The 26,822-nt window shown below is 38.6% G+C and overlaps 2 protein-coding genes across 2 annotated transcripts in view; one reads left to right on the top strand and one right to left on the bottom strand.

Annotated features, from left to right (window-relative positions):
* Window positions 1-48: 48 nt before the first annotated feature.
* Window positions 49-26,822, bottom strand: part of LOC124122470 (abnormal cell migration protein 13-like) — a 31,115-nt gene continuing 4,341 nt past the window's right edge. Inside the window, exons 2-5 of the mRNA XM_046485511.2 lie at window positions 5,878-6,111; window positions 3,710-3,847; window positions 2,808-3,046; window positions 49-2,338 (exon numbers count right to left, since the gene is read on the bottom strand). Of these exons, the coding sequence (XP_046341467.2) occupies window positions 1,841-2,338; window positions 2,808-3,046; window positions 3,710-3,847; window positions 5,878-6,111 (1,109 nt within the window). The 3' untranslated portion in view covers window positions 49-1,840. The remainder of the gene's footprint in view (window positions 2,339-2,807; window positions 3,047-3,709; window positions 3,848-5,877; window positions 6,112-26,822) is intronic.
* Window positions 7,302-26,822, top strand: part of LOC125371729 — a 37,597-nt gene continuing 18,076 nt past the window's right edge. Inside the window, exon 1 of the mRNA XM_048380408.1 lies at window positions 7,302-7,479. The gene's annotated coding sequence lies outside the window, so the exon portion shown is untranslated. The remainder of the gene's footprint in view (window positions 7,480-26,822) is intronic.

The following is a 26,822-nucleotide window of genomic DNA, read 5'->3' on the forward strand; positions in this document are numbered from 1 at the left end:
CTGACTGAACAGAGCTACTGATTTCTCAGTGGACAATAAAGACGTGAATACAAATGAAACATGTTATTTATAAAATAAATACTTAATGCAAACAAATAAATATATATGCATATCAAAATAATAAAAAGATATAAGCTTTGCACATGTTAATGTTTAAATAATATTGCAATTGTCATGTTGTTACGTTATTGTTGATAAGTAGAATAACATTTGAAAATCTGACTTCATCTTGTTTAAAGGCACTCGAGAAGAGCAACATCCCCGTGGTGAGTGCTGGTTAACGCCAATAGCTTTTCCCCCGTGTGGACCTGGGGAAGAATGTGTCCTCAGCACCCCATTGCTGGTCGTAAAGCCGACCAAATTGGGCAACCCGTTTGCCGTGGGTTGCGCCCCTGTGTCGGTGGAGGAAGTCAATGAAGATTTTATCACTTATAATAATCTTTGTATATTTAATGATGGCTCAAAAATTTACATCCTGCTAGTGGTAATTATTCTGTTTTGGATCTTTCACTCTCAGATTCCAATATGTTAACTGAATGTAATTGGTCAGTCCACGATGACATGTGTGGGAGTGACTATTTCCCTTCTATTCTTACTGCCAACAACCCAGCTGATGAGCCGCCTTCAACGAGATGGATTTTTTCAAAGGCATATTGGCCTTAAATCATTTTTAAATCATTATGTGAGGAAATATTGACAAATGATCTTTTACTATATGTCCCTGATCCCATTCAGATGTTCTCGGACAAACTGAATAAAAATTGCTGACGAAACTATTCCTAAGTCCTATGTAATCCCACCCTTTCGTAAACCCTGGCTTGATACACATTGTAAAAAGGCTAGAAAGATTAAGAAGATGGCAGAAAAGTATTTCCGTCGACATCCTACAGTACATAATCTTAATTATGTCAAAATAACAAACGCCAAGGTACAGCGTACATTTAAACAAAACGCCAATCGTGGAGAAGGTATGTATCAAAATTGTTAAGATTTGTTAAAAGCTGAAGATCCTCCATTCTGTATCCCTTGTGATGAGAGAATCACAGTCAAGCATGTTTTGCTTGACTGTAGATTTTTCTCTCACAGGGGATAAATAGTATCATTCATGCTCTTTAAAGGATCTTTTTAATAATGTCAGTACTCCTTTAATTCTTGTTTTTTAGAGAAGTAGACCTAATAGATAAACTTTGAAAGGATTATATGCATTTTGAATAAGTTACATAGTATCATCAACTGAGATTATTGATGGTGGTGCCACTCGGGTGGTTAAAGTAGCGTTAAAATATTGTCCTCCTGCTAGTGACGCGTAAATCCATTCTCGATCAAGGTAAGTTATATAAACTTGTGTTTTAGAACTAAGATTGTATTGTCTTTTTTAAATATTGGCGAGCATACGGCACAGCTACTGGTAGCCAAAGCGAATGCATAAATCCTGATGGGGAGTCATGCAGGAAGCATAGGTACTGTGAGTCCCCATGATCTCCAGTAAGGTGGTCTAACTTTGGTTATTAGTTGTCTATAGCCTTGTTTTAACTGATAGGACGTAATCTATTATAGCTATATGGTTTAAAAAAAATGTGGTCTGGTTTGTTTTATTAAAAACTGATATACCTTACTATTTTACTGTCCATTTGACAGATATTTTAAATCTAATACCTAGTTCCAATCGCTATATGGCTGAAATATTGCCGATGCGATGTAAAATTTAACTCACTCACTCACACTCATCTTGTTAAAAAGTCAAGAATAAAGATAAAAATATAATCGATTGCACTGCATCTTCTCATTTAGGCGGGTGTTCTGGTACAGCAGGTGTATTCATTTTATACTGAGGGGTGTCTCAAGGTGTACCCTCGGGTGTACTCTCAGTGATGTCTCCAGGTGTACACTTCACAGGTGTGTCTCCAGGTGTATTCCTCACAGGTGTGTCTCCAGGTGTACTCCTCACATGTGTGTCTCCAGGTGTACTCCTCATAGGTGTGTCTCCAGATGAACCAGTCTCTGGTGTGTCGTCAGCGGCACTCGTGTCAAATGCAATTGTCCCCTCCTCGGGTGTAGATGTGCACGTCTCCTCCACATGTGTATCTCGGGGTATTCTTGTCCCCTCGTTAGGATTTTCAACAGGGGCTGTGGTCCTATCAAAAGCAGTCTCCGTCGTGATGTCGGTGCCCCGGGACTGGGCGTGTCTCCGAGGTAGAGTAGAGTAAGCTGGGGGAGGATAGGTGGGTATATCTAGGTACGGGGGAAGGTCGTTGAGGGAGAAGAGTCCGACTGGGTTATCATATGCTTCGGACAATTCCCGGGCATGTTGACGTGAATGTCTCGCTGACCTCCTTCTCTGAAAAGAAAAACGCAAAAAAACATCACCAGGTGAAAGTGCAGGATTCCAATCAACAAGAATATAAGTGTATGTGGGTGTCTCTGTGTGTGTCAGCGTGTGTCTGTGTTTGTGTGTCTGCATGTGTATGTATGTATGTGTGTGTGTATGTATGTGTGTATGTATGGTAAGGCATCTTTGAACAGTATTTCAATTATGTCAACTTGGCGTGGGAAGAAAAAACCAGAAGTGATGCAGATCTTAGATGTTTACCAATTGGTGAACCCACGAACACGCGCATGGGGCTAACACACCAAGAAACAAAATCAGGGCGAATCAGGATTCGAACCCACGATCACAGGATCCGGGCACTCTAAGGGACACAACTCTACACCCGAGCCCCGTAAACTATTAGATAGTGACACGTGATGTATAGCTACAGGGGGTTAATGATACAAATATAGGATATAAAAGAGTCCAAAGTTTATACCCTTCTTCTGCGTCGTTTCCTGGACGACTTGGCGCAGCAGCAGCACATACCGACGATGACGATCAACAGAACTACACACAGGATGATGGCGGCAGACATGTAGATAGTTACACTGGAATATACGCCCGAACTAGTACAGGAGTCGCTGTTGTCCCCACAGTTGTTGTAGTCGTTGCAGTACATGTTGCCGGGGATACATCTGCCGTTGTTACATCGGAACTCACGGCTGTAACAACTTCCTGACGAACACAACGATAAAGAAGATGTGATCAATCAGAATAACACTTATCGTCTGAAAACATCCATAGGTTGTGATAGAGTGATTTCCGATAGAACGAATTATTAAAACTGAATAATGCATCTTGTATCGATATTTATTTGTATTTGTTTATTTATATTAAGGCAAAATAAAGACAAAAAACAAGATTTATGTGGAGAGAATTAATATGCACACTTTCTTTCCTACACTTGATAATGAATTTATTAGTACATTTCTGTTGGATTTTCTGCATTATTGAGATACACATTTCACATTTTTATTGATTTGTTTGTTTGTCTTTTAACGCCGCCCTCAAACAATATTCCAGCAATATGACGGCGGTCTGTAAATAATCGAGTCTGGACCAGACAATCCAGTGATTGATATCACGAGCATCTATTTTATACCTGGGGCAGGATAACAAACATCAGCCCAGTTAGCGAGCCTGATCACCCGATCCCGTTAGTCGCCTCTTACGACAATCATGGGCTGCTGAAGATTAATTCTTACCTTATCTTCAGTGGATGGGTTTACTGAATCTCGCATCCTCTGTTATAAATAATCTCTTAGATTTGTAGCTCTAAAACATGATTGTTTGGGTGATAATGAATTATACTATATATAAATACACTGATCTACTAACCTGTATGGAAAGGTGTTACGAGAAGTTGAAAACCAGCATCTTCACCATATGCATTGCTGTGGAAGTGGATGGACGCAGTTGTGTTTGCAGTGACCATAGATCCCGTTGGCTTCGTGCGGCATATGACAGGGGTTAAATCTGTAACATGTTTCCAATTAAAAATCTCTCAATAAATTCAGCGTAAGCGACAAAAGCCTTTCCACATCTAAAAGAATTATCTGCATAAAGCAGAGTCGATTGTACGATTCCGACTATATCATGACTCTCAAACAGTAATGATACCAGGTGTTCGCGAAAAGGTGAGCGTATCCTGTCCCACCGTGAACATATGGTACAGGTCAAAATAGGGAACTGCATCGGACATTTTGTCAACGATGCGTCATATCCTTCACATGTCTGCCATAAAACTTTTTGAAAGCTTTCCCGAGGCGTTGAATGTAGTAGCCTTAATCAAGCAGGTTCTGAGCAGGAGTCGCATGACGTTCTTTGAAATCGTGGTAGAAAGAGCATGCTCGATCGCATCTCAGACGGTGTGAACAACAAATCTGGAGCGGCCTGAATATTGCGCGACGTGAGGGAAAGTTGACTATTGTCATAAAGTGTTGTGTCACGCTGAATCTTTATTCATAGATCTAAAAGGGGGCACGGGTGGCCCAGTCGTCTAAGGCGCCGCGATTCGCTGTGCAGAGTTGCGTCCATTGGGCACGCCAGAAACCTATGATTGTGGGTTCGAATCCCGGTTCGCCCCGATTATGTTTCTAGGTTTGTCAGCACCATACCCGTGCTCGTGGGTTTCACCGAAGTGGTAAACGTCTGAGACCTGCATCACTTCGGGCTTTCCTCCCACATTAAGCTGACACGCCGTGATATAACTGGAATACTGTTAAAAGCGGCGTTAAACCCAACTCACTCACTCACTCACTCATAGATCTAAAAATGAAACACATGATGCGGTCTCACACAGAGTTTGTGTCAGTTATAAAAATCATCACACAGTTTTTGCTAATAATGAAAGCTTTGTGCGATTTGGTATGGTTTGAGTTTTACATTTAAAGGAAATTCAGACATCAGTAACGATCAATGTTATGTCAGTTTTCAGTGTCAGTAGACAATATTCCGAAATGTATATAAAAGTACACCGACTTTTCCTTAGATGGGTTCTTATGTTGATCTATGTTAATTAAATCTCTTCCGTGAACGACCGGGTTCGATGGTGGTCAGGCTCGCTGACTTGGTTGATGCATGTCATCGTATCCCAATCACGTGGATCGATGCGCATGATGTCAATCACTGGATTGTCTGGCCTAGACTCGATTATGTACACACCGTCGTCATATAGCTCGAGCATTGCTGAATGCGGCGTTAAGCGACGAACATACAAATAAAAAGCCAAACAATATCAATACAAATTATCATATTCCAGGATTCGACAAAATATCTACACTTGTGAATAGACTCTACGAGTTATCTACACAGGCAGTTGAGACAATCTTGGAAAACGATCTCGTAACATGAGCCATCTTCCTTTGATATATAACGAGTGACTTTACATAAGTGCGGTGTCTTATATACAGTTCTACAGAACGACGTGAAGCGTTTTCTGTTCCAAGATTGTGCGCCATACGTTCAAATAAATATTCTTCCCAGACACGAGTTGTCAATTAAATGTTTTGTCTGCGGATATACGCTACAGATGACTTTCTTATCGGAATCCAGAATTTCACATTATGTTGGTAGAATAATGAGTGAGATGAGATTTTAAGTCGTATCAGCAGTATGTCAGCCACATTGTGACCAGATCATGTATTAACTTTATGTCATACATGTACAGTAAAACACAGGCAACATATCACAAAATACAAGTAAAACAGTTCGGAGAACAGAGAAAAATGTTCAGGTATCAAACAAGGAAACAATATAAATTCGGGCTGTACTCGAAGATAGCAGGAAACCAAAGTATTATTCAAAGTCCGACAACGCGACAACGCGACAATACGGCAAATGGCCAAAATATCGCGTTGTCGCATTGTGACGCTTTGGTTAATTGTGACACTTTTTGCTTTTGTCAGGGCCACGATGCGACAACGCGACAGTGTCCCTTCTAGGATTATGTACATGTCTGCTTAGGAATGCCCGCATCTTGGTAGTGATATTATAGAAATACTCACGGGAAAAGAGAATGCTTTGTCCATAATTGATTTCCACAAAATCCTCACATTCTTTTATCATGTCATTTGTGTGAATTTTTAAATATAGGAAACGTAGCATGATGCGATGTCCAGCCCTGGCTTGCAGAGTGAGTTGACAATCCATTCCTGGCTGGTAGGCCAGCTTTTCCGTCAGTGTTAACACAAACGCTTCCACAACGTCCAACGTCCTATGACACCGCTCGTCCATCGCAACTAGAGACAAAAGTCATGCACAATGTGTCATCGAGAGAAATAACAAGATGTATCTCGTGATCGAAAGTCATTTGACATGTTATGAACATTGCACTGATCATGAACTATGATCATCATCCTTGTCACATGAACAATTTGGGTTTCACTATTTTCAAGCTCCTGTCGTACCGAGATACGTCTGCTGTATTGAAGTGTGCGATTTGCATATTAAAATGAACACGTAAGATGATAAACAATATTGCTGTGTTTACTCAGTGAAGCCTCGTTAGTTCAACACGTCAATGCCAGAGAATAATCAGTCTTGACTTTCTGCTGAAACAAGGTGTCAAGGGTATAAAAGTAGTGAACATACGACAGGATGATGTGGACCATGGAACAAAACCTTAATTCGAGACAAGCAGGCTGTCAGTGTCACACCAATATCAATGTTTCAAAGCATTCTACCAAGACCATAACGTCATGTGTGTTTCACGGTATCAGTATTTCAATGTTCCCAGCTCCGAGATAAGGACTGTAGTGATTGTGATAATGCATGTCAATGTGTAATATTCCCATCGTATGGCCCGCCTGACACACATGTGTCTGTGCAGAAGTTGCGTTACTGGTTTTCATACTGGAAAGAGAAGTGTATTAAGCTACCAAACACAATCAAGTTACCGGGACGCGCGAGTGGTGTGGGGTCTGGTGTGAGGTGGAGTGGTGGTGGGGGTGGGGGTGGGGGTGGGGTGGGGGTGGGGGTGGGGGTGGGGGTGGGTTGATATGGTGGGGATGGCGATGGGGGCATACTCGTGATCTTCCGGGGAGCTAACTGACCCGTCAATTTCTCAGGAATCCTCAGTCGCATCTCCTCGTCACATAAGAGTTAAAGTCCACACAAAATATATGTTTACTCGTACGTTTACTTGTTGGTATCGTTAAGGGTTAAGTATAAAAAGTCCTCCTTAACTGTCTACCGCCTTCAGCATGACCAAGCAGATATTGTCACTTCGTGCTCCACCGGCCACGACGCTCTACCAGAGATAAATAACACGATGCTTTGTTGTAACACTGAAGCCCTATTTATTTCCCCTATATCAATTATCTTACTGGAGCGAAACGGGACAACGTGTCTTAGAAACCATACTTTGGGTGACCCAGGTTTAAACAAAAATATTATGAATCATTTAAGAAGAATCAACCATTGACACGTGTTTGGGATGTCTGTGTCCATGTGTTGCAATGCGGGTCATACTAACAGGTCAGCACTACACACGTACAGAGAAAACCCCATCTTCCTGAGGTAAGGGAGTTAACTGACTTTTATAGTCAGTTAACTTCTTTGCCTGGGGAAGAAGTGAAAGCCATGTATCAAGACGATACTGTTGTAAGGTAAACAGTTTTGGTGTCTCTGCATATAACATCAATAAATAATATTTCTTTGTAATGTGTTTGCCATGTGTAGTGGATGGATGGTTAAAGGTAAATTATTTCAATTGCGTATGTATCGTCATACAGACACTTTGTAACCCCTGTTCCGGGCGATTACCATATGGGACGTCTATTTATTTAATGATATCACTTCAAATACATTTTAAACGGAAAATGTTAATCTAAACGCTTTCAATAGCAAAATCAACATCCGGAGAAAAGGTTTTAAATGAACACTAAGTATGATTGATTGAAACCCTCCGTCAGTTATCCTGTCTTGAGGTCTTTACTTAATATTTATTGTTACTGAACCAATCTTTCTCATTAGTGCCATCTATCAATATGTTAATGTCCTATAAACTGTCTGTATTGTTAGAAACAATATACCGCTGATTGTTAATGTCTGTGATACAATGTGACGCTGTGACGTATCAACAATCGCAATATCAGTAAAATGACTTACATGAACGATATTTATTCTGACACAAGCCGTATTTGTGTGAATCGAGTTACCTGCAAAGGCATAGTTCTTTTCATGTAATGTCAAGTTTTCAGTGCATTTGTATCATCCTTAGTGTCATGTTGTCAGTGTATTTGTATCATCTGTTGTGTCATGTTGTCAGTGTGTTTCTATCATCTGTTGTGTCATGTTGTCAGTGTGTTTCTATTATCTGTTGTGTCATGTTGTCAGTGTGTTTCTATCATCTGTTGTCTCATGTTGTCAGTGTATTTGTATCATGTGTTGTGTCATGCTGTCAGTGTATTTGTATCATGTGTTGTGTCATGTTGTCAGTGTATTTGTATCATGTGTTGTGTCATGTTGTCAGTGTGTTTCTATCATCTGTTGTGTCATGTTGTCAGTGCATTTGTATCATCCTTAGTGTCATGTTGTCAGTGTGTTTCTATCATCTGTTGTGTCATGTTGTCAGTGTGTTTCTATCATCTGTTGTCTCATGTTGTCAGTGTATTTGTATCATCTGTTGTGTAATCTTGTCAGTGTCTTTCTATCATCTGTTGTGTCATGCTGTCAGTGTCTTTTTATCATATGTTGTCTCATGTTGTCAGTGTGTTTCTATCATCTGTTGTGTCATGTTGTCAGTGTGTTTCTATCATCTGTTGTCTCATGTTGTCAGTGTATTTGTATCATCTGTTGTGTAATCTTGTCAGTGTCTTTCTATCATCTGTTGTGTCATGTTGTCAGTGTGTTTCTATCATCTGTTGTGTCATGCTGTCAGTGTGTTTCTATCATCTGTTGTGTCATGCTGTCAGTGTCTTTTTATCATATGTTGTCTCATGTTGTCAGTGTGTTTCTATCATCTGTTGTGTCATGTTGTCAGTGTGTTTCTATCATGTGTTGTGTCATGCTGTCAGTGTATTTGTATCATCTGTTGTGTCATGCTGTCAGTGTATTTGTATCATGTGTTGTGTCATGCTGTCAGTGTATTTGTATCATGTGTTGTGTCATGTTGTCAGTGTATTTGTATCATCTGTTGTCTCATGTTGTCAGTGTGTTTCTATCATCTGTTGTCTCATGTTGTCAGTGTATTTGTATCATCTGTTGTGTAATCTTGTCAGTGTCTTTCTATCATCTGTTGTGTCATGTTGTCAGTGTGTTTCTATCATCTGTTGTGTCATGCTGTCAGTGTGTTTCTATCATCTGTTGTGTCATGCTGTCAGTGTCTTTTTATCATATGTTGTCTCATGTTGTCAGTGTGTTTCTATCATCTGTTGTGTCATGTTGTCAGTGTGTTTCTATCATCTGTTGTGTCATGTTGTCAGTGTGTTTCTATCATCTGTTGTCTCATGTTGTCAGTGTCTTTCTATCATCTGTTGTGTCATGTTGTCAGTGTGTTTCTATCATCTGTTGTGTCATGCTGTCAGTGTGTTTCTATCATCTGTTGTGTCATGCTGTCAGTGTCTTTTTATCATATGTTGTCTCATGTTGTCAGTGTGTTTCTATCATCTGTTGTGTCATGTTGTCAGTGTGTTTCTATCATGTGTTGTGTCATGCTGTCAGTGTATTTGTATCATCTGTTGTGTCATGCTGTCAGTGTATTTGTATCATGTGTTGTGTCATGCTGTCAGTGTATTTGTATCATGTGTTGTGTCATGTTGTCAGTGTATTTGTATCATCTGTTGTCTCATGTTGTCAGTGTATTTGTATCATGTGTTGTGTCATGTTGTCAGTGTGTTTCTATCATCTGTTGTGTCATGCTGTCAGTGTATTTGTATCATTTGTTGTGTAATCTTGTCAGTGTCTTTCTATCATCTGTTGTGTCATGTTGTCAGTGTGTTTCTATCATCTGTTGTCTCATGTTGTCAGTGTATTTGTATCATCTGTTGTGTAATCTTGTCAGTGTCTTTCTATCATCTGTTGTGTCATGTTGTCAGTGTGTTTCTATCATCTGTTGTGTCATGTTGTCAGTGTGTTTCTATCATCTGTTGTCTCATGTTGTCAGTGTGTTTCTATCATCTGTTGTGTCATGTTGTCAGTGTATTTGTATCATGTGTTGTGTCATGTTGTCAGTGTGTTTCTATCATCTGTTGTGTCATGTTGTCAGTGTGTTTCTATCATCTGTTGTGTCATGTTGTCAGTGTGTTTCTATTATCTGTTGTCTCATGTTGTCAGTGTGTTTCTATTATCTGTTGTCTCATGTTGTCAGTGTGTTTCTATCATCTGTTGTGTCATGTTGTCAGTGTGTTTCTATCATCTGTTGTGTCATCTTGTCAGTGTATTTGTATCATGTGTTGTGTCATGTTGTCAGTGTGTTTCTATCATCTGTTGTCTCATGTTGTCAGTGTGTTTCTATTATCTGTTGTCTCATGTTGTCAGTGTGTTTCTATCATCTGTTGTGTCATGTTGTCAGTGTGTTTCTATCATCTGTTGTGTCATGTTGTCAGTGTATTTGTATCATGTGTTGTGTCATGTTGTCAGTGTGTTTCTATCATCTGTTGTCTCATGTTGTCAGTGTCTTTCTATCGTCTGTTGTGTCATGTTGTCAGTGTCTTTCTATCATCTGTTGTGTCATACTGTCAGTGTCTTTCTATCGTCTGTTGTGTCATGTTGTCAGTGTGTTTCTATCATCTGTTGTGTCATGCTGTCAGTGTCTTTCTATCGTCTGTTGTGTCATGTTGTGAGTGTGTTTCTATCATCTGTTGTGTCATGCTGTCAGTGTCTTTTTATCATATGTTGTCTCATGTTGTCAGTGTGTTTCTATCATCTGTTGTCTCATGTTGTCAGTGTGTTTCTATCATCTGTTGTGTCATACTGTCAGTGTCTTTCTATCGTCTGTTGTGTCATGTTGTCAGTGTGTTTCTATCATCTGTTGTGTCATGCTGTCAGTGTCTTTTTATCATATGTTGTCTCATGTTGTCAGTGTGTTTCTATCATCTGTTGTGTCATGCTGTCAGTGTCTTTTTATCATATGTTGTCTCATGTTGTCAGTGTGTTTCTATCATCTGTTGTCTCATGTTGTCAGTGTGTTTGTATCATGTGTTGTGTCATGTTGTCAGTGTGTTTCTATCATCTGTTGTGTCATGCTGTCAGTGTCTTTTTATCATATGTTGTCTCATGTTGTCAGTGTGTTTCTATCATCTGTTGTCTCATGTTGTCAGTGTCTTTCTATCGTCTGTTGTGTCATGTTGTCAGTGTATTTGTATCATCTGTTGTGTAATCTTGTCAGTGTCTTTCTATCATCTGTTGTGTCATGTTGTCAGTGTGTTTCTATCATCTGTTGTGTCATGCTGTCAGTGTGTTTCTATCATCTGTTGTGTCATGCTGTCAGTGTCTTTTTATCATATGTTGTCTCATGTTGTCAGTGTGTTTCTATCATTTGTTGTGTCATGTTGTCAGTGTGTTTCTATCATCTGTTGTGTCATGTTGTCAGTGTGTTTCTATCATCTGTTGTCTCATGTTGTCAGTGTCTTTCTATCATCTGTTGTGTCATGTTGTCAGTGTGTTTCTATCATCTGTTGTGTCATGCTGTCAGTGTCTTTTTATCATATGTTGTCTCATGTTGTCAGTGTGTTTCTATCATTTGTTGTGTCATGTTGTCAGTGTGTTTCTATCATCTGTTGTGTCATGTTGTCAGTGTGTTTCTATCATCTGTTGTCTCATGCTGTCAGTGTATTTGTATCATGTGTTGTGTCATGTTGTCAGTGTATTTGTATCATCTGTTGTCTCATGTTGTCAGTGTGTTTCTATCATCTGTTGTCTCATGTTGTCAGTGTATTTGTATCATCTGTTGTGTAATCTTGTCAGTGTCTTTCTATCATCTGTTGTGTCATGTTGTCAGTGTGTTTCTATCATCTGTTGTGTCATGTTGTCAGTGTGTTTCTATCATCTGTTGTCTCATGTTGTCAGTGTGTTTCTATCATCTGTTGTGTCATGTTGTCAGTGTATTTGTATCATGTGTTGTGTCATGTTGTCAGTGTGTTTCTATCATCTGTTGTGTCATGTTGTCAGTGTGTTTCTATCATCTGTTGTGTCATGTTGTCAGTGTGTTTCTATTATCTGTTGTCTCATGTTGTCAGTGTGTTTCTATTATCTGTTGTCTCATGTTGTCAGTGTGTTTCTATCATCTGTTGTGTCATGTTGTCAGTGTGTTTCTATCATCTGTTGTGTCATCTTGTCAGTGTATTTGTATCATGTGTTGTGTCATGTTGTCAGTGTGTTTCTATCATCTGTTGTCTCATGTTGTCAGTGTGTTTCTATTATCTGTTGTCTCATGTTGTCAGTGTGTTTCTATCATCTGTTGTGTCATGTTGTCAGTGTGTTTCTATCATCTGTTGTGTCATGTTGTCAGTGTATTTGTATCATGTGTTTTGTCATGTTGTCAGTGTGTTTCTATCATCTGTTGTCTCATGTTGTCAGTGTCTTTCTATCGTCTGTTGTGTCATGTTGTCAGTGTGTTTCTATCATCTGTTGTGTCATGCTGTCAGTGTCTTTTTATCATATGTTGTCTCATGTTGTCAGTGTGTTTCTATCATCTGTTGTGTCATGCTGTCAGTGTCTTTTTATCATATGTTGTCTCATGTTGTCAGTGTGTTTCTATCATCTGTTGTCTCATGTTGTCAGTGTGTTTGTATCATGTGTTGTGTCATGTTGTCAGTGTGTTTCTATCATCTGTTGTGTCATGCTGTCAGTGTCTTTTTATCATATGTTGTCTCATGTTGTCAGTGTGTTTCTATCATCTGTTGTCTCATGTTGTCAGTGTCTTTCTATCGTCTGTTGTGTCATGTTGTCAGTGTGTTTCTATCATCTGTTGTGTCATGCTGTCAGTGTATTTGTATCATCTGTTGTGTAATCTTGTCAGTGTGTTTCTATCATCTGTTGTGTCATGTTGTCAGTGTGTTTCTATCATCTGTTGTGTAATCTTGTCAGTGTCTTTCTATCATCTGTTGTGTCATGTTGTCAGTGTGTTTCTATCATCTGTTGTGTCATGTTGTCAGTGTGTTTCTATCATCTGTTGTCTCATGTTGTCAGTGTGTTTCTATCATCTGTTGTGTCATGTTGTCAGTGTATTTGTATCATGTGTTGTGTCATGTTGTCAGTGTGTTTCTATCATCTGTTGTGTCATGTTGTCAGTGTGTTTCTATCATCTGTTGTGTCATGTTGTCAGTGTGTTTCTATTATCTGTTGTCTCATGTTGTCAGTGTGTTTCTATTATCTGTTGTCTCATGTTGTCAGTGTGTTTCTATCATCTGTTGTGTCATGTTGTCAGTGTGTTTCTATCATCTGTTGTGTCATCTTGTCAGTGTATTTGTATCATGTGTTGTGTCATATTGTCAGTGTGTTTCTATCATCTGTTGTCTCATGTTGTCAGTGTGTTTCTATTATCTGTTGTCTCATGTTGTCAGTGTGTTTCTATCATCTGTTGTGTCATGTTGTCAGTGTGTTTCTATCATCTGTTGTGTCATGTTGTCAGTGTATTTGTATCATGTGTTGTGTCATGTTGTCAGTGTGTTTCTATCATCTGTTGTCTCATGTTGTCAGTGTCTTTCTATCGTCTGTTGTGTCATGTTGTCAGTGTGTTTCTATCATCTGTTGTGTCATGCTGTCAGTGTCTTTTTATCATATGTTGTCTCATGTTGTCAGTGTGTTTCTATCATCTGTTGTGTCATGCTGTCAGTGTCTTTTTATCATATGTTGTCTCATGTTGTCAGTGTGTTTCTATCATCTGTTGTCTCATGTTGTCAGTGTGTTTGTATCATGTGTTGTGTCATGTTGTCAGTGTGTTTCTATCATCTGTTGTGTCATGCTGTCAGTGTCTTTTTATCATATGTTGTCTCATGTTGTCAGTGTGTTTCTATCATCTGTTGTCTCATGTTGTCAGTGTCTTTCTATCGTCTGTTGTGTCATGTTGTCAGTGTGTTTCTATCATCTGTTGTGTCATGCTGTCAGTGTATTTGTATCATCTGTTGTGTAATCTTGTCAGTGTGTTTCTATCATCTGTTGTGTCATGTTGTCAGTGTGTTTCTATCATCTGTTGTGTAATCTTGTCAGTGTGTTTCTATCATGTGTTGTGTCATGTTGTCAGTGTCTTTCTATCATCTGTTGTGTCATGTTGTCAATGTGTTTCTATTATCTGTTGTGTCATGTTGTCAGTGTGTTTCTATCATCTGTTGTGTCATGTTGTCAGTGTGTTTCTATCATCTGTTGTGTCATGTTGTCAGTGTGTTTCTATCATCTGTTGTCTCATGTTGTCAGTGTGTTTGTATCATGTGTTGTGTCATGTTGTCAGTGTGTTTCTATCATCTGTTGTGTCATGTTGTCAGTGTGTTTCTATCATCTGTTGTGTCATGTTGTCAGTGTATATGTATCATCTGTTGTGTCATGTTGTCAGTGTGTTTGTATCATCTGTTGTGTCATGTTGTCAGTGTGTTTCTATCATCTGTTGTGTCATGCTGTCAGTGTCTTTTTATCATCTGTTGTGTCATGTTGTCAGTGTGTTTCTATCATCTGTTGTGTCATGTTGTCAGTGTGTTTCTATCATCCTTTATGTCATGTTGTCAGTGTGTTTCTATCATCTGTTGTGTCATGTTGTCAGTGTCTTTCTATTATCTGTTGTCTCATGTTGTCAGTGTGTTTCTATCATCTGTTGTGTCATGCTGTCAGTGTATTTGTATCATCTGTTGTGTCATGTTGTCAGTGTGTTTCTATCATCTGTTGTCTCATGTTGTCAGTGTGTTTCTATCATCTGTTGTGTCATGTTGTCAGTGTGTTTCTATCATCTGTTGTGTCATGTTGTCAGTGTGTTTCTATCATCTGTTGTGTCATGTTGTCAGTGTGTTTCTATCATCTGTTGTGTCATGTTGTCAGTGTGTTTCTATCATCTGTTGTCTCATGTTGTCAGTGTATTTGTATCATCTGTTGTGTAATCTTGTCAGTGTGTTTCTATCATGTGTTGTGTCATGTTGTCAGTGTCTTTCTATCATCTGTTGTGTCATGTTGTCAGTGTGTTTCTATGATCTGTTGTGTCATGTTGTCAGTGTGTTTCTATCATCTGTTGTGTCATGTTGTCAGTGTGTTTCTATCATCTGTTGTGTCATGTTGTCAGTGTGTTTCTATCATGTGTTGTGTCATGTTGTCAGTGTGTTTCTATCATCCTTTATGTCATGTTGTCAGTGTCTTTTTATCATCTGTTGTGTCATGCTGTCAGTGTCTTTCTATCATCTATTGTGTCATGTTGTCAGTGTGTTTCTATCATCTGTTGTGTCATGTTGTCAGTGTGTTTCTATCATCTGTTGTGTCATGCTGTCAGTGTGTTTCTATCATCCTTTATGTCATGCTGTCAGTGTGTTTCTATCATGTGTTGTGTCATCTTGTCAGTGTGTTTCTATCATCTGTTGTGTCATGTTGTCAGTGTGTTTCTATCATCTGTTGTGTCATGTTGTCAGTGTGTTTCTATCATCTGTTGTGTCATGCTGTCAGTGTGTTTCTATCATGTGTTGTCTCATGTTGTCAGTGTCTTTTTATCATCTGTTGTGTCATCTTGTCAGTGTGTTTCTATCATGTGTTGTCTCATGTTGTCAGTGTCTTTTTATCATCTGTTGTGTCATCTTGTCAGTGTGTTTCTAACATCTGTTGTGTCATGTTGTCAGTGTATTTCTATCATGTGTTGTGTCATCTTGTCAGTGTGTTTCTATCATCTGTTGTGTCATGCTGTCAGTGTGTTTCTATCATCTGTTGTGTCATGCTGTCAGTGTGTTTCTATCATCTGTTGTGTCATGCTGTCAGTGTGTTTCTATCATCTGTTGTGTTATGCTGTCAGTGTGTTTCTATCATCCTTTATGTCATGCTGTCAGTGTATTTGTATCATGTGTTGTGTCATGCTGTCAGTGTATTTGTATCATGTGTTGTGTCATGCTGTCAGTGTATTTGTATCATGTGTTGTGTCATGTTGTCAGTGTATTTGTATCATGTGTTGTGTCATGTTGTCAGTGTGTTTCTATCATCTGTTGTGTCATCTTGTCAGTGTATTTGTACCATCTGTTGTGTCATGCTGTCAGTGTGTTTCTATCATCTGTTGTGTCATGCTGTCAGTGTGTTTCTATCATCCTTTATGTCATGCTGTCAGTGTATTTGTATCATGTGTTGTGTCATGTTGTCAGTGTCTTTCTATCATCTGTTGTGTCATGCTGTCAGTGTATTTGTATCATGTGTTGTGTCATGCTGTCAGTGTATTTGTATCATGTGTTGTGTCATGTTGTCAGTGTATTTGTATCATCTGTTGTGTCATGTTGTCAGTGTGTTTCTATCATCTGTTGTCTCATGTTGTCAGTGTATTTGTATCATCTGTTGTGTAATCTTGTCAGTGTGTTTCTATCATGTGTTGTGTCATGTTGTCAGTGTGTTTCTATCATCTGTTGTGTCATGTTGTCAGTGTGTTTCTATCATCTGTTGTGTCATGTTGTCAGTGTGTTTCTATCATCTGTTGTGTCATGTTGTCAGTGTGTTTGTATCATCTGTTGTGTCATGTTGTCAGTGTGTTTCTATCATCTGTTGTGTCATGTTGTCAGTGTGTTTCTATCATCTGTTGTGTCATGTTGTCAGTGTGTTTCTATCATCTGTTGTGTCATGCTGTCAGTGTCTTTTTATCATCTGTTGTGTCATGTTGTCAGTGTGTTTCTATCATATGTTGTGTCATGCTGTCAGTGTGTTTCTATCATCTGTTGTCTCATGTTGTCAGTGTGTTTCTATCATCTGTTGTGTCATGCTGTCAGTGTATTTGTATCATGTGTTGTGTCATGCTGTCAGTGTATTTGTATCATGTGTTGTGTCATGTTGTCAGTGTATTTGTATCATGTGTTGTGTCATGTTGTCAGTGTGTTTCTATCATCTGTTGTGTCATGTTGTCAGTGTATTTGTATCATCTGTTGTGTCATGCTGTCAGTGTGTTTCTATCATCTGTTGTGTAATCTTGTCAGTGTCTTTCTATCATCTGTTGTGTCATGTTGTCAGTGTGTTTGTATCATCTGTTGTCTCATGTTGTCAGTGTGTTTCTATCATGTGTTGTGTCATGTTGTCAGTGTGTTTCTATCATCTGTTGTGTCATGTTGTCAGTGTGTTTCTATCATCTGTTGTCTCATGTTTTCTGTGTTTCTATCATCTGTTGTGTCATGTTGTCAGTGTGTTTCTATCATCTGTTGTGTCATGTTGTCAGTGTGTTTCTATCATCTGTTGTGTCATGTTGTCAGTGTGTTTCTATCATCTGTTGTGTCATACTGTCAGTGTGTTTCTATCATCTGTTGTGTCATGCTGTCAGTGTGTTTCTATCATCTGTTGTCTCATGTTGTCAGTGTGTTTCTATCATCTGTTGTGTCATGCTGTCAGTGTCTTTTTATCATCTGTTGTGTCATGCTGTCAGTGTGTCTCTATCATCCTTTATGTCATGCTGTCAGTGTATTTGTATCATCTGTTGTGTCATGTTGTCAGTGTGTTTCTATCATCTGTTGTGTCATACTGTCAGTGTGTTTCTATCATCTGTTGTGTCATGTTGTCAGTGTGTTTCTATCATCTGTTGTGTCATGCTGTCAGTGTGTTTCTATCATCTGTTGTGTCATGCTGTCAGTGTGTTTCTATCATCTGTTGTGTCATGCTGTCAGTGTGTCTCTATCATCCTTTATGTCATGCTGTCAGTGTATTTGTATCATGTGTTGTGTCATGTTGTCAGTGTGTTTCTATCATCTGTTGTGTCATGTTGTCAGTGTGTTTCTATCATCTGTTGTGTCATGCTGTCAGTGTGTTTCTATCATCTGTTGTGTCATGCTGTCAGTGTGTTTCTATCATCCTTTATGTCATGCTGTCAGTGTATTTGTATCATGTGTTGTGTCATGCTGTCAGTGTATTTGTATCATGTGTTGTGTCATGTTGTCAGTGTATTTGTATCATGTGTTGTGTCATGTTGTCAGTGTGTTTCTATCATCTGTTGTGTCATCTTGTCAGTGTATTTGTATCATGTGTTGTGTCATGTTGTCAGTGTATATGTATCATGTGTTGTGTCATGTTGTCAGTGTATTTGTATCATGTGTTGTGTCATGCTGTCAGTGTATTTGTATCATGTGTTGTGTCATGCTGTCAGTGTATTTGTATCATGTGTTGTGTCATGTTGTCAGTGTATTTGTATCATGTGTTGTGTCATGTTGTCAGTGTATTTGTATCATGTGTTGTGTCATGCTGTCAGTGTATTTGTATCATGTGTTGTGTCATGCTGTCAGTGTATTTGTATCATGTGTTGTGTCATGCTGTCAGTGTATTTGTATCATGTGTTGTGTCATGCTGTCAGGGTATTTGTATCATGTGTTGTGTCATGTTGTCAGTGTATTTGTATCATGTGTTGTGTCATGCTGTCAGTGTATTTGTATCATGTGTTGTGTCATGTTGTCAGTGTGTTTCTATCATTTGTTGTGTCATCTTGTCAGTGTATTTGTATCATCTGTTGTGTCATGCTGTCAGTGTGTTTCTATCATCTGTTGTGTCATCTTGTCAGTGTGTTTCTATCATCTGTTGTGTCATGTTGTCAGTGTGTTTCTATCATTTGTTGTGTAATCTTGTCAGTGTCTTTCTATCATCTGTTGTGTCATGTTGTCAGTGTGTTTCTATCATCTGTTGTCTCATGTTGTCAGTGTATTTGTATCATCTGTTGTCTCATGTTGTCAGTGTGTTTCTATCATCTGTTGTCTCATGTTGTCAGTGTGTTTGTATCATGTGTTGTGTCATGTTGTCAGTGTCTTTCTATCATCTGTTGTGTCATGTTGTCAGTGTGTTTCTATCATTTGTTGTGTAATCTTGTCAGTGTCTTTCTATCATCTGTTGTGTCATGTTGTCAGTGTGTTTCTATCATCTGTTGTCTCATGTTGTCAGTGTATTTGTATCATCTGTTGTCTCATGTTGTCAGTGTGTTTCTATCATCTGTTGTGTCATGTTGTCAGTGTGTTTCTATCATCTGTTGTCTCATGTTGTCAGTGTGTTTCTATCATCTGTTGTCTCATGTTGTCAGTGTATTTGTATCATGTGTTGTGTCATGTTGTCAGTGTGTTTGTATCATGTGTTGTGTCATGTTGTCAGTGTGTTTCTATCATGTGTTGAGTCATGTTGTCAGTGTGTTTGTATCATGTGTTGTGTCATGTTGTCAGTGTGTTTCTATCATCTGTTGTCTCATGTTGTCAGTGTGTTTCTATTATCTGTTGTCTCATGTTGTCAGTGTGTTTCTATCACCTGTTGTCTCATGTTGTCAGTGTGTTTCTATCACCTGTTGTGTCATGTTGTCAGTGTGTTTCTATCATGTGTTGTGTCATCTTGTCAGTGTGTTTCTATTATCTGTTGTCTCATGTTGTCAGTGTGTTTCTATCACCTGTTGTCTCATGTTGTCAGTGTGTTTCTATTATCTGTTGTCTCATGTTGTCAGTGTGTTTCTATTATCTGTTGTGTCATGTTGTCAGTGTGTTTGTATCATGTGTTGTGTCATGTTGTCAGTGTGTTTCTATCATCTGTTGTGTCATGTTGTCAGTGTGTTTGTATCATGTGTTGTGTCATGTTGTCAGTGTGTTTCTATCATCTGTTGTGTCATCTTGTCAGTGTGTTTCTATCATCCTTTATGTCATGTTGTCAGTGTGTTTCTATCATCTGTTGTCTCATGTTGTCAGTGTGTTTCTATTATCTGTTGTCTCATGTTGTCAGTGTGTTTCTATCATGTGTTGTGTCATCTTGTCAGTGTGTTTCTATTATCTGTTGTCTCATGTTGTCAGTGTGTTTCTATCATCTGTTGTCTCATGTTGTCAGTGTGTTTCTATTATCTGTTGTCTCATGTTGTCAGTGTGTTTCTATCACCTGTTGTCTCATGTTGTCAGTGTGTTTCTATCATGTGTTGTGTCATCTTGTCAGTGTATTTGTATCATCTGTTGTGTCATGCTGTCAGTGTGTTTCTATCATCTGTTGTGTCATGTTGTCAGTGTGTTTCTATCATCCTTAGTGTCATGTTGTCAGTGTGTTTGTATCATGTGTTGTGTCATGCTGTCAGTGTATTTGTATCATGTGTTGTGTCATGTTGTCAGTGTATTTGTATCATGTGTTGTGTCATGCTGTCAGTGTGTTTCTATCATCCTTTATGTCATGCTGTCAGTGTATTTGTATCATGTGTTGTGTCATGTTGTCAGTGTCTTTCTATCATCTGTTGTGTCATGCTGTCAGTGTATATGTATCATGTGTTGTGTCATGCTGTCAGTGTATTTGTATCATGTGTTGTGTCATGTTGTCAGTGTCTTTCTATCATCTGTTGTGTCATCTTGTCAGTGTGTTTCTATCATCTGTTGTGTCATGTTGTCAGTGTGTTTGTATCATCTGTTGTGTCATGTTGTCAGTGTATTTGTATCATCTGTTGTGTCATCTTGTCAGTGTGTTTCTATCATCTGTTGTGTCATGCTGTCAGTGTGTTTCTATCATCTGTTGTGTCATGTTGTCAGTGTGTTTCTATCATCTGTTGTGTCATGTTGTCAGTGTGTTTCTATCATCCTTTATGTCATGTTGTCAGTGTGTTTCTATCATCTGTTGTGTCATGTTGTCAGTGTGTTTCTATCATCTGTTGTGTCATGCTGTCAGTGTGTTTCTATCATCTGTTGTGTCATGCTGTCAGTGTGTTTCTATCATCTGTTGTGTCATGTTGTCAGTGTGTCTCTATCATCCTTTATGTCATGCTGTCAGTGTATTTGTATCATGTGTTGTGTCATGTTGTCAGTGTGTTTCTATCATCTGTTGTGTCATGTTGTCAGTGTGTTTCTATCATCCTTTATGTCATGTTGTCAGTGTGTTTCTATCATCTGTTGTGTCATGTTGTCAGTGTGTTTCTATCATCTGTTGTGTCATGCTGTCAGTGTGTTTCTATCATCTGTTGTGTCATGCTGTCAGTGTGTTTCTATCATCTGTTGTGTCATGTTGTCAGTGTGTTTCTATCATCCTTTATGTCATGTTGTCAGTGTGTTTCTATCATCTGTTGTGTCATGTTGTCAGTGTGTTTCTATCATCTGTTGTGTCATGCTGTCAGTGTGTTTCTATCATCTGTTGTGTCATGCTGTCAGTGTGTTTCTATCATCTGTTGTGTCATGTTGTCAGTGTGTCTCTATCATCCTTTATGTCATGCTGTCAGTGTATTTGTATCATGTGTTGTGTCATGCTGTCAGTGTATTTGTATCATGTGTTGTGTCATGTTGTCAGTGTATTTGTATCATGTGTTGTGTCATGTTGTCAGTGTGTTTCTATCATATGTTGTGTCATGTTGTCAGTGTATTTGTATCATCTGTTGTGTCATGCTGTCAGTGTGTTTCTATCATCTGTTGTGTCATGCTGTCAGTGTGTTTCTATCATCCTTTATGTCATGCTGTCAGTGTATTTGTATCATGTGTTGTGTCATGCTGTCAGTGTATTTGTATCATGTGTTGTGTCATGTTGTCAGTGTATTTGTATCATGTGTTGTGTCATGTTGTCAGTGTATTTGTATCATGTGTTGTGTCATGCTGTCAGTGTATTTGTATCATGTGTTGTGTCATGCTGTCAGTGTATTTGTATCATGTGTTGTGTCATGCTGTCAGTGTATTTGTATCATGTGTTGTGTCATGTTGTCAGTGTATTTGTATCATGTGTTGTGTCATGTTGTCAGTGTGTTTCTATCATCTGTTGTGTCATCTTGTCAGTGTATTTGTATCATCTGTTGTGTCATGCTGTCAGTGTGTTTCTATCATCTGTTGTGTAATCTTGTCAGTGTCTTTCTATCATCTGTTGTGTCATGTTGTCAGTGTGTTTCTATCATCTGTTGTGTCATGTTGTCAGTGTGTTTCTATCATGTGTTGTGTCATGTTGTCAGTGTGTTTCTATCATCTGTTGTCTCATGTTGTCAGTGTATTTGTATCATCTGTTGTCTCATGTTGTCAGTGTGTTTCTATCATCTGTTGTCTCATGTTGTCAGTGTGTTTGTATCATGTGTTGTGTCATGTTGTCAGTGTGTTTCTATCATCTGTTGTGTCATGTTGTCAGTGTGTTTCTATCATCTGTTGTGTCATCTTGTCAGTGTGTTTCTATCATCTGTTGTGTCATGTTGTCAGTGTGTTTCTATCATCTGTTGTGTCATGTTGTCAGTGTGTTTCTATCATCTGTTGTGTCATGTTGTCAGTGTGTTTGTATCATGTGTTGTGTCATGTTGTCAGTGTGTTTCTATCATCTGTTGTGTCATGTTGTCAGTGTGTTTCTATCATCTGTTGTGTCATGTTGTCAGTGTGTTTCTATCATCTGTTGTGTCATGTTGTCAGTGTGTTTCTATCATTTGTTGTGTAATCTTGTCAGTGTCTTTCTATCATCTGTTGTGTCATGTTGTCAGTGTGTTTCTATCATCTGTTGTCTCATGTTGTCAGTGTATTTGTATCATCTGTTGTCTCATGTTGTCAGTGTGTTTCTATCATCTGTTGTCTCATGTTGTCAGTGTGTTTGTATCATGTGTTGTGTCATGTTGTCAGTGTGTTTCTATCATCTGTTGTGTCATGTTGTCAGTGTGTTTCTATCATTTGTTGTGTAATCTTGTCAGTGTCTTTCTATCATCTGTTGTGTCATGTTGACAGTGTGTTTCTATCATCTGTTGTCTCATGTTGTCAGTGTATTTGTATCATCTGTTGTCTCATGTTGTCAGTGTGTTTCTATCATCTGTTGTCTCATGTTGTCAGTGTGTTTCTATCATCTGTTGTGTCATGCTGTCAGTGTGTTTCTATCATCTGTTGTGTCATGCTGTCAGTGTGTTTCTATCATCTGTTGTGTCATGTTGTCAGTGTGTTTCTATCATCCTTTATGTCATGTTGTCAGTGTGTTTCTATCATCTGTTGTGTCATGTTGTCAGTGTGTTTCTATCATCTGTTGTGTCATGCTGTCAGTGTGTTTCTATCATCTGTTGTGTCATGCTGTCAGTGTGTTTCTATCATCTGTTGTGTCATGTTGTCAGTGTGTCTCTATCATCCTTTATGTCATGCTGTCAGTGTATTTGTATCATGTGTTGTGTCATGCTGTCAGTGTATTTGTATCATGTGTTGTGTCATGTTGTCAGTGTATTTGTATCATGTGTTGTGTCATGTTGTCAGTGTGTTTCTATCATATGTTGTGTCATGTTGTCAGTGTATTTGTATCATCTGTTGTGTCATGCTGTCAGTGTGTTTCTATCATCTGTTGTGTCATGCTGTCAGTGTGTTTCTATCATCCTTTATGTCATGCTGTCAGTGTATTTGTATCATGTGTTGTGTCATGCTGTCAGTGTATTTGTATCATGTGTTGTGTCATGTTGTCAGTGTATTTGTATCATGTGTTGTGTCATGTTGTCAGTGTATTTGTATCATGTGTTGTGTCATGCTGTCAGTGTATTTGTATCATGTGTTGTGTCATGCTGTCAGTGTATTTGTATCATGTGTTGTGTCATGCTGTCAGTGTATTTGTATCATGTGTTGTGTCATGTTGTCAGTGTATTTGTATCATGTGTTGTGTCATGTTGTCAGTGTGTTTCTATCATCTGTTGTGTCATCTTGTCAGTGTATTTGTATCATCTGTTGTGTCATGCTGTCAGTGTGTTTCTATCATCTGTTGTGTAATCTTGTCAGTGTCTTTCTATCATCTGTTGTGTCATGTTGTCAGTGTGTTTCTATCATCTGTTGTGTCATGTTGTCAGTGTGTTTCTATCATGTGTTGTGTCATGTTGTCAGTGTGTTTCTATCATCTGTTGTCTCATGTTGTCAGTGTATTTGTATCATCTGTTGTCTCATGTTGTCAGTGTGTTTCTATCATCTGTTGTCTCATGTTGTCAGTGTGTTTGTATCATGTGTTGTGTCATGTTGTCAGTGTGTTTCTATCATCTGTTGTGTCATGTTGTCAGTGTGTTTCTATCATCTGTTGTGTCATCTTGTCAGTGTGTTTCTATCATCTGTTGTGTCATGTTGTCAGTGTGTTTCTATCATCTGTTGTGTCATGTTGTCAGTGTGTTTCTATCATCTGTTGTGTCATGTTGTCAGTGTGTTTGTATCATGTGTTGTGTCATGTTGTCAGTGTGTTTCTATCATCTGTTGTGTCATGTTGTCAGTGTGTTTCTATCATCTGTTGTGTCATGTTGTCAGTGTGTTTCTATCATCTGTTGTGTCATGTTGTCAGTGTGTTTCTATCATTTGTTGTGTAATCTTGTCAGTGTCTTTCTATCATCTGTTGTGTCATGTTGTCAGTGTGTTTCTATCATCTGTTGTCTCATGTTGTCAGTGTATTTGTATCATCTGTTGTCTCATGTTGTCAGTGTGTTTCTATCATCTGTTGTCTCATGTTGTCAGTGTGTTTGTATCATGTGTTGTGTCATGTTGTCAGTGTGTTTCTATCATCTGTTGTGTCATGTTGTCAGTGTGTTTCTATCATTTGTTGTGTAATCTTGTCAGTGTCTTTCTATCATCTGTTGTGTCATGTTGACAGTGTGTTTCTATCATCTGTTGTCTCATGTTGTCAGTGTATTTGTATCATCTGTTGTCTCATGTTGTCAGTGTGTTTCTATCATCTGTTGTCTCATGTTGTCAGTGTGTTTCTATCACCTGTTGTGTCATGTTGTCAGTGTGTTTGTATCATGTGTTGTGTCATGTTGTCAGTGTGTTTCTATCATCTGTTGTCTCATGTTGTCAGTGTGTTTCTATTATCTGTTGTGTAATCTTGTCAGTGTATTTGTATCATGTGTTGTGTCATGTTGTCAGTGTATTTGTATCATGTGTTGTGTCATGTTGTCAGTGTATTTGTATCATGTGTTGTGTCATGCTGTCAGTGTATTTGTATCATGTGTTGTGTCATGCTGTCAGTGTATTTGTATCATGTGTTGTGTCATGCTGTCAGTGTATTTGTATCATGTGTTGTGTCATGTTGTCAGTGTATTTGTATCATGTGTTGTGTCATGTTGTCAGTGTGTTTCTATCATCTGTTGTGTCATCTTGTCAGTGTGTTTCTATCATCTGTTGTGTCATGCTGTCAGTGTATTTGTATCATCTGTTGTGTCATGCTGTCAGTGTGTTTCTATCATCTGTTGTGTAATCTTGTCAGTGTCTTTCTATCATCTGTTGTGTCATGTTGTCAGTGTGTTTCTATCATCTGTTGTGTCATGTTGTCAGTGTGTTTCTATCATGTGTTGTGTCATGTTGTCAGTGTGTTTCTATCATCTGTTGTCTCATGTTGTCAGTGTATTTGTATCATCTGTTGTCTCATGTTGTCAGTGTGTTTCTATCATCTGTTGTCTCATGTTGTCAGTGTGTTTGTATCATGTGTTGTGTCATGTTGTCAGTGTGTTTCTATCATCTGTTGTGTCATGTTGTCAGTGTGTTTCTATCATTTGTTGTGTAATCTTGTCAGTGTCTTTCTATCATCTGTTGTGTCATGTTGTCAGTGTGTTTCTATCATCTGTTGTCTCATGTTGTCAGTGTATTTGTATCATCTGTTGTCTCATGTTGTCAGTGTGTTTCTATCATCTGTTGTCTCATGTTGTCAGTGTGTTTGTATCATGTGTTGTGTCATGTTGTCAGTGTGTTTCTATCATCTGTTGTGTCATGTTGTCAGTGTGTTTCTATCATTTGTTGTGTAATCTTGTCAGTGTCTTTCTATCATCTGTTGTGTCATGTTGTCAGTGTGTTTCTATCATCTGTTGTCTCATGTTGTCAGTGTATTTGTATCATCTGTTGTCTCATGTTGTCAGTGTGTTTCTATCATCTGTTGTGTCATATTGTCAGTGTGTTTCTATCACCTGTTGTGTCATGTTGTCAGTGTATTTGTATCATGTGTTGTGTCATGTTGTCAGTGTGTTTCTATCATCTGTTGTGTCATGCTGTCAGTGTCTTTTTATCATATGTTGTCTCATGTTGTCAGTGTGTTTCTATCATCTGTTGTCTCATGTTGTCAGTGTCTTTCTATCGTCTGTTGTGTCATGTTGTCAGTGTGTTTCTATCATCTGTTGTGTCATGCTGTCAGTGTATTTGTATCATCTGTTGTGTAATCTTGTCAGTGTGTTTCTATCATCTGTTGTGTCATGTTGTCAGTGTGTTTCTATCATCTGTTGTGTAATCTTGTCAGTGTGTTTCTATCATGTGTTGTGTCATGTTGTCAGTGTCTTTCTATCATCTGTTGTGTCATGTTGTCAATGTGTTTCTATTATCTGTTGTGTCATGTTGTCAGTGTGTTTCTATCATCTGTTGTGTCATGTTGTCAGTGTGTTTCTATCATCTGTTGTGTCATGTTGTCAGTGTGTTTCTATCATCTGTTGTCTCATGTTGTCAGTGTGTTTGTATCATGTGTTGTGTCATGTTGTCAGTGTGTTTGTATCATGTGTTGTGTCATGTTGTCAGTGTGTTTCTATCATCTGTTGTGTCATGTTGTCAGTGTGTTTCTATCATCTGTTGTGTCATGTTGTCAGTGTATATGTATCATCTGTTGTGTCATGTTGTCAGTGTGTTTCTATCATCTGTTGTGTCATGTTGTCAGTGTGTTTCTATCATCTGTTGTGTCATGCTGTCAGTGTCTTTTTATCATCTGTTGTGTCATGTTGTCAGTGTGTTTCTATCATCTGTTGTGTCATGTTGTCAGTGTGTTTCTATCATCTGTTGTGTCATGTTGTCAGTGTGTTTCTATCATCTGTTGTGTCATGTTGTCAGTGTCTTTCTATTATCTGTTGTCTCATGTTGTCAGTGTGTTTCTATCATCTGTTGTGTCATGCTGTCAGTGTATTTGTATCATCTGTTGTGTCATGTTGTCAGTGTGTTTCTATCATCTG

The sequence above is a fragment of the Haliotis rufescens genome, unplaced genomic scaffold, assembly GCF_023055435.1.
Source record: "Haliotis rufescens isolate VD_foot unplaced genomic scaffold, xgHalRufe1.0.p SCAF_30, whole genome shotgun sequence".
NCBI classification, from domain to species: Eukaryota; Metazoa; Mollusca; class Gastropoda; order Lepetellida; family Haliotidae; genus Haliotis; species Haliotis rufescens.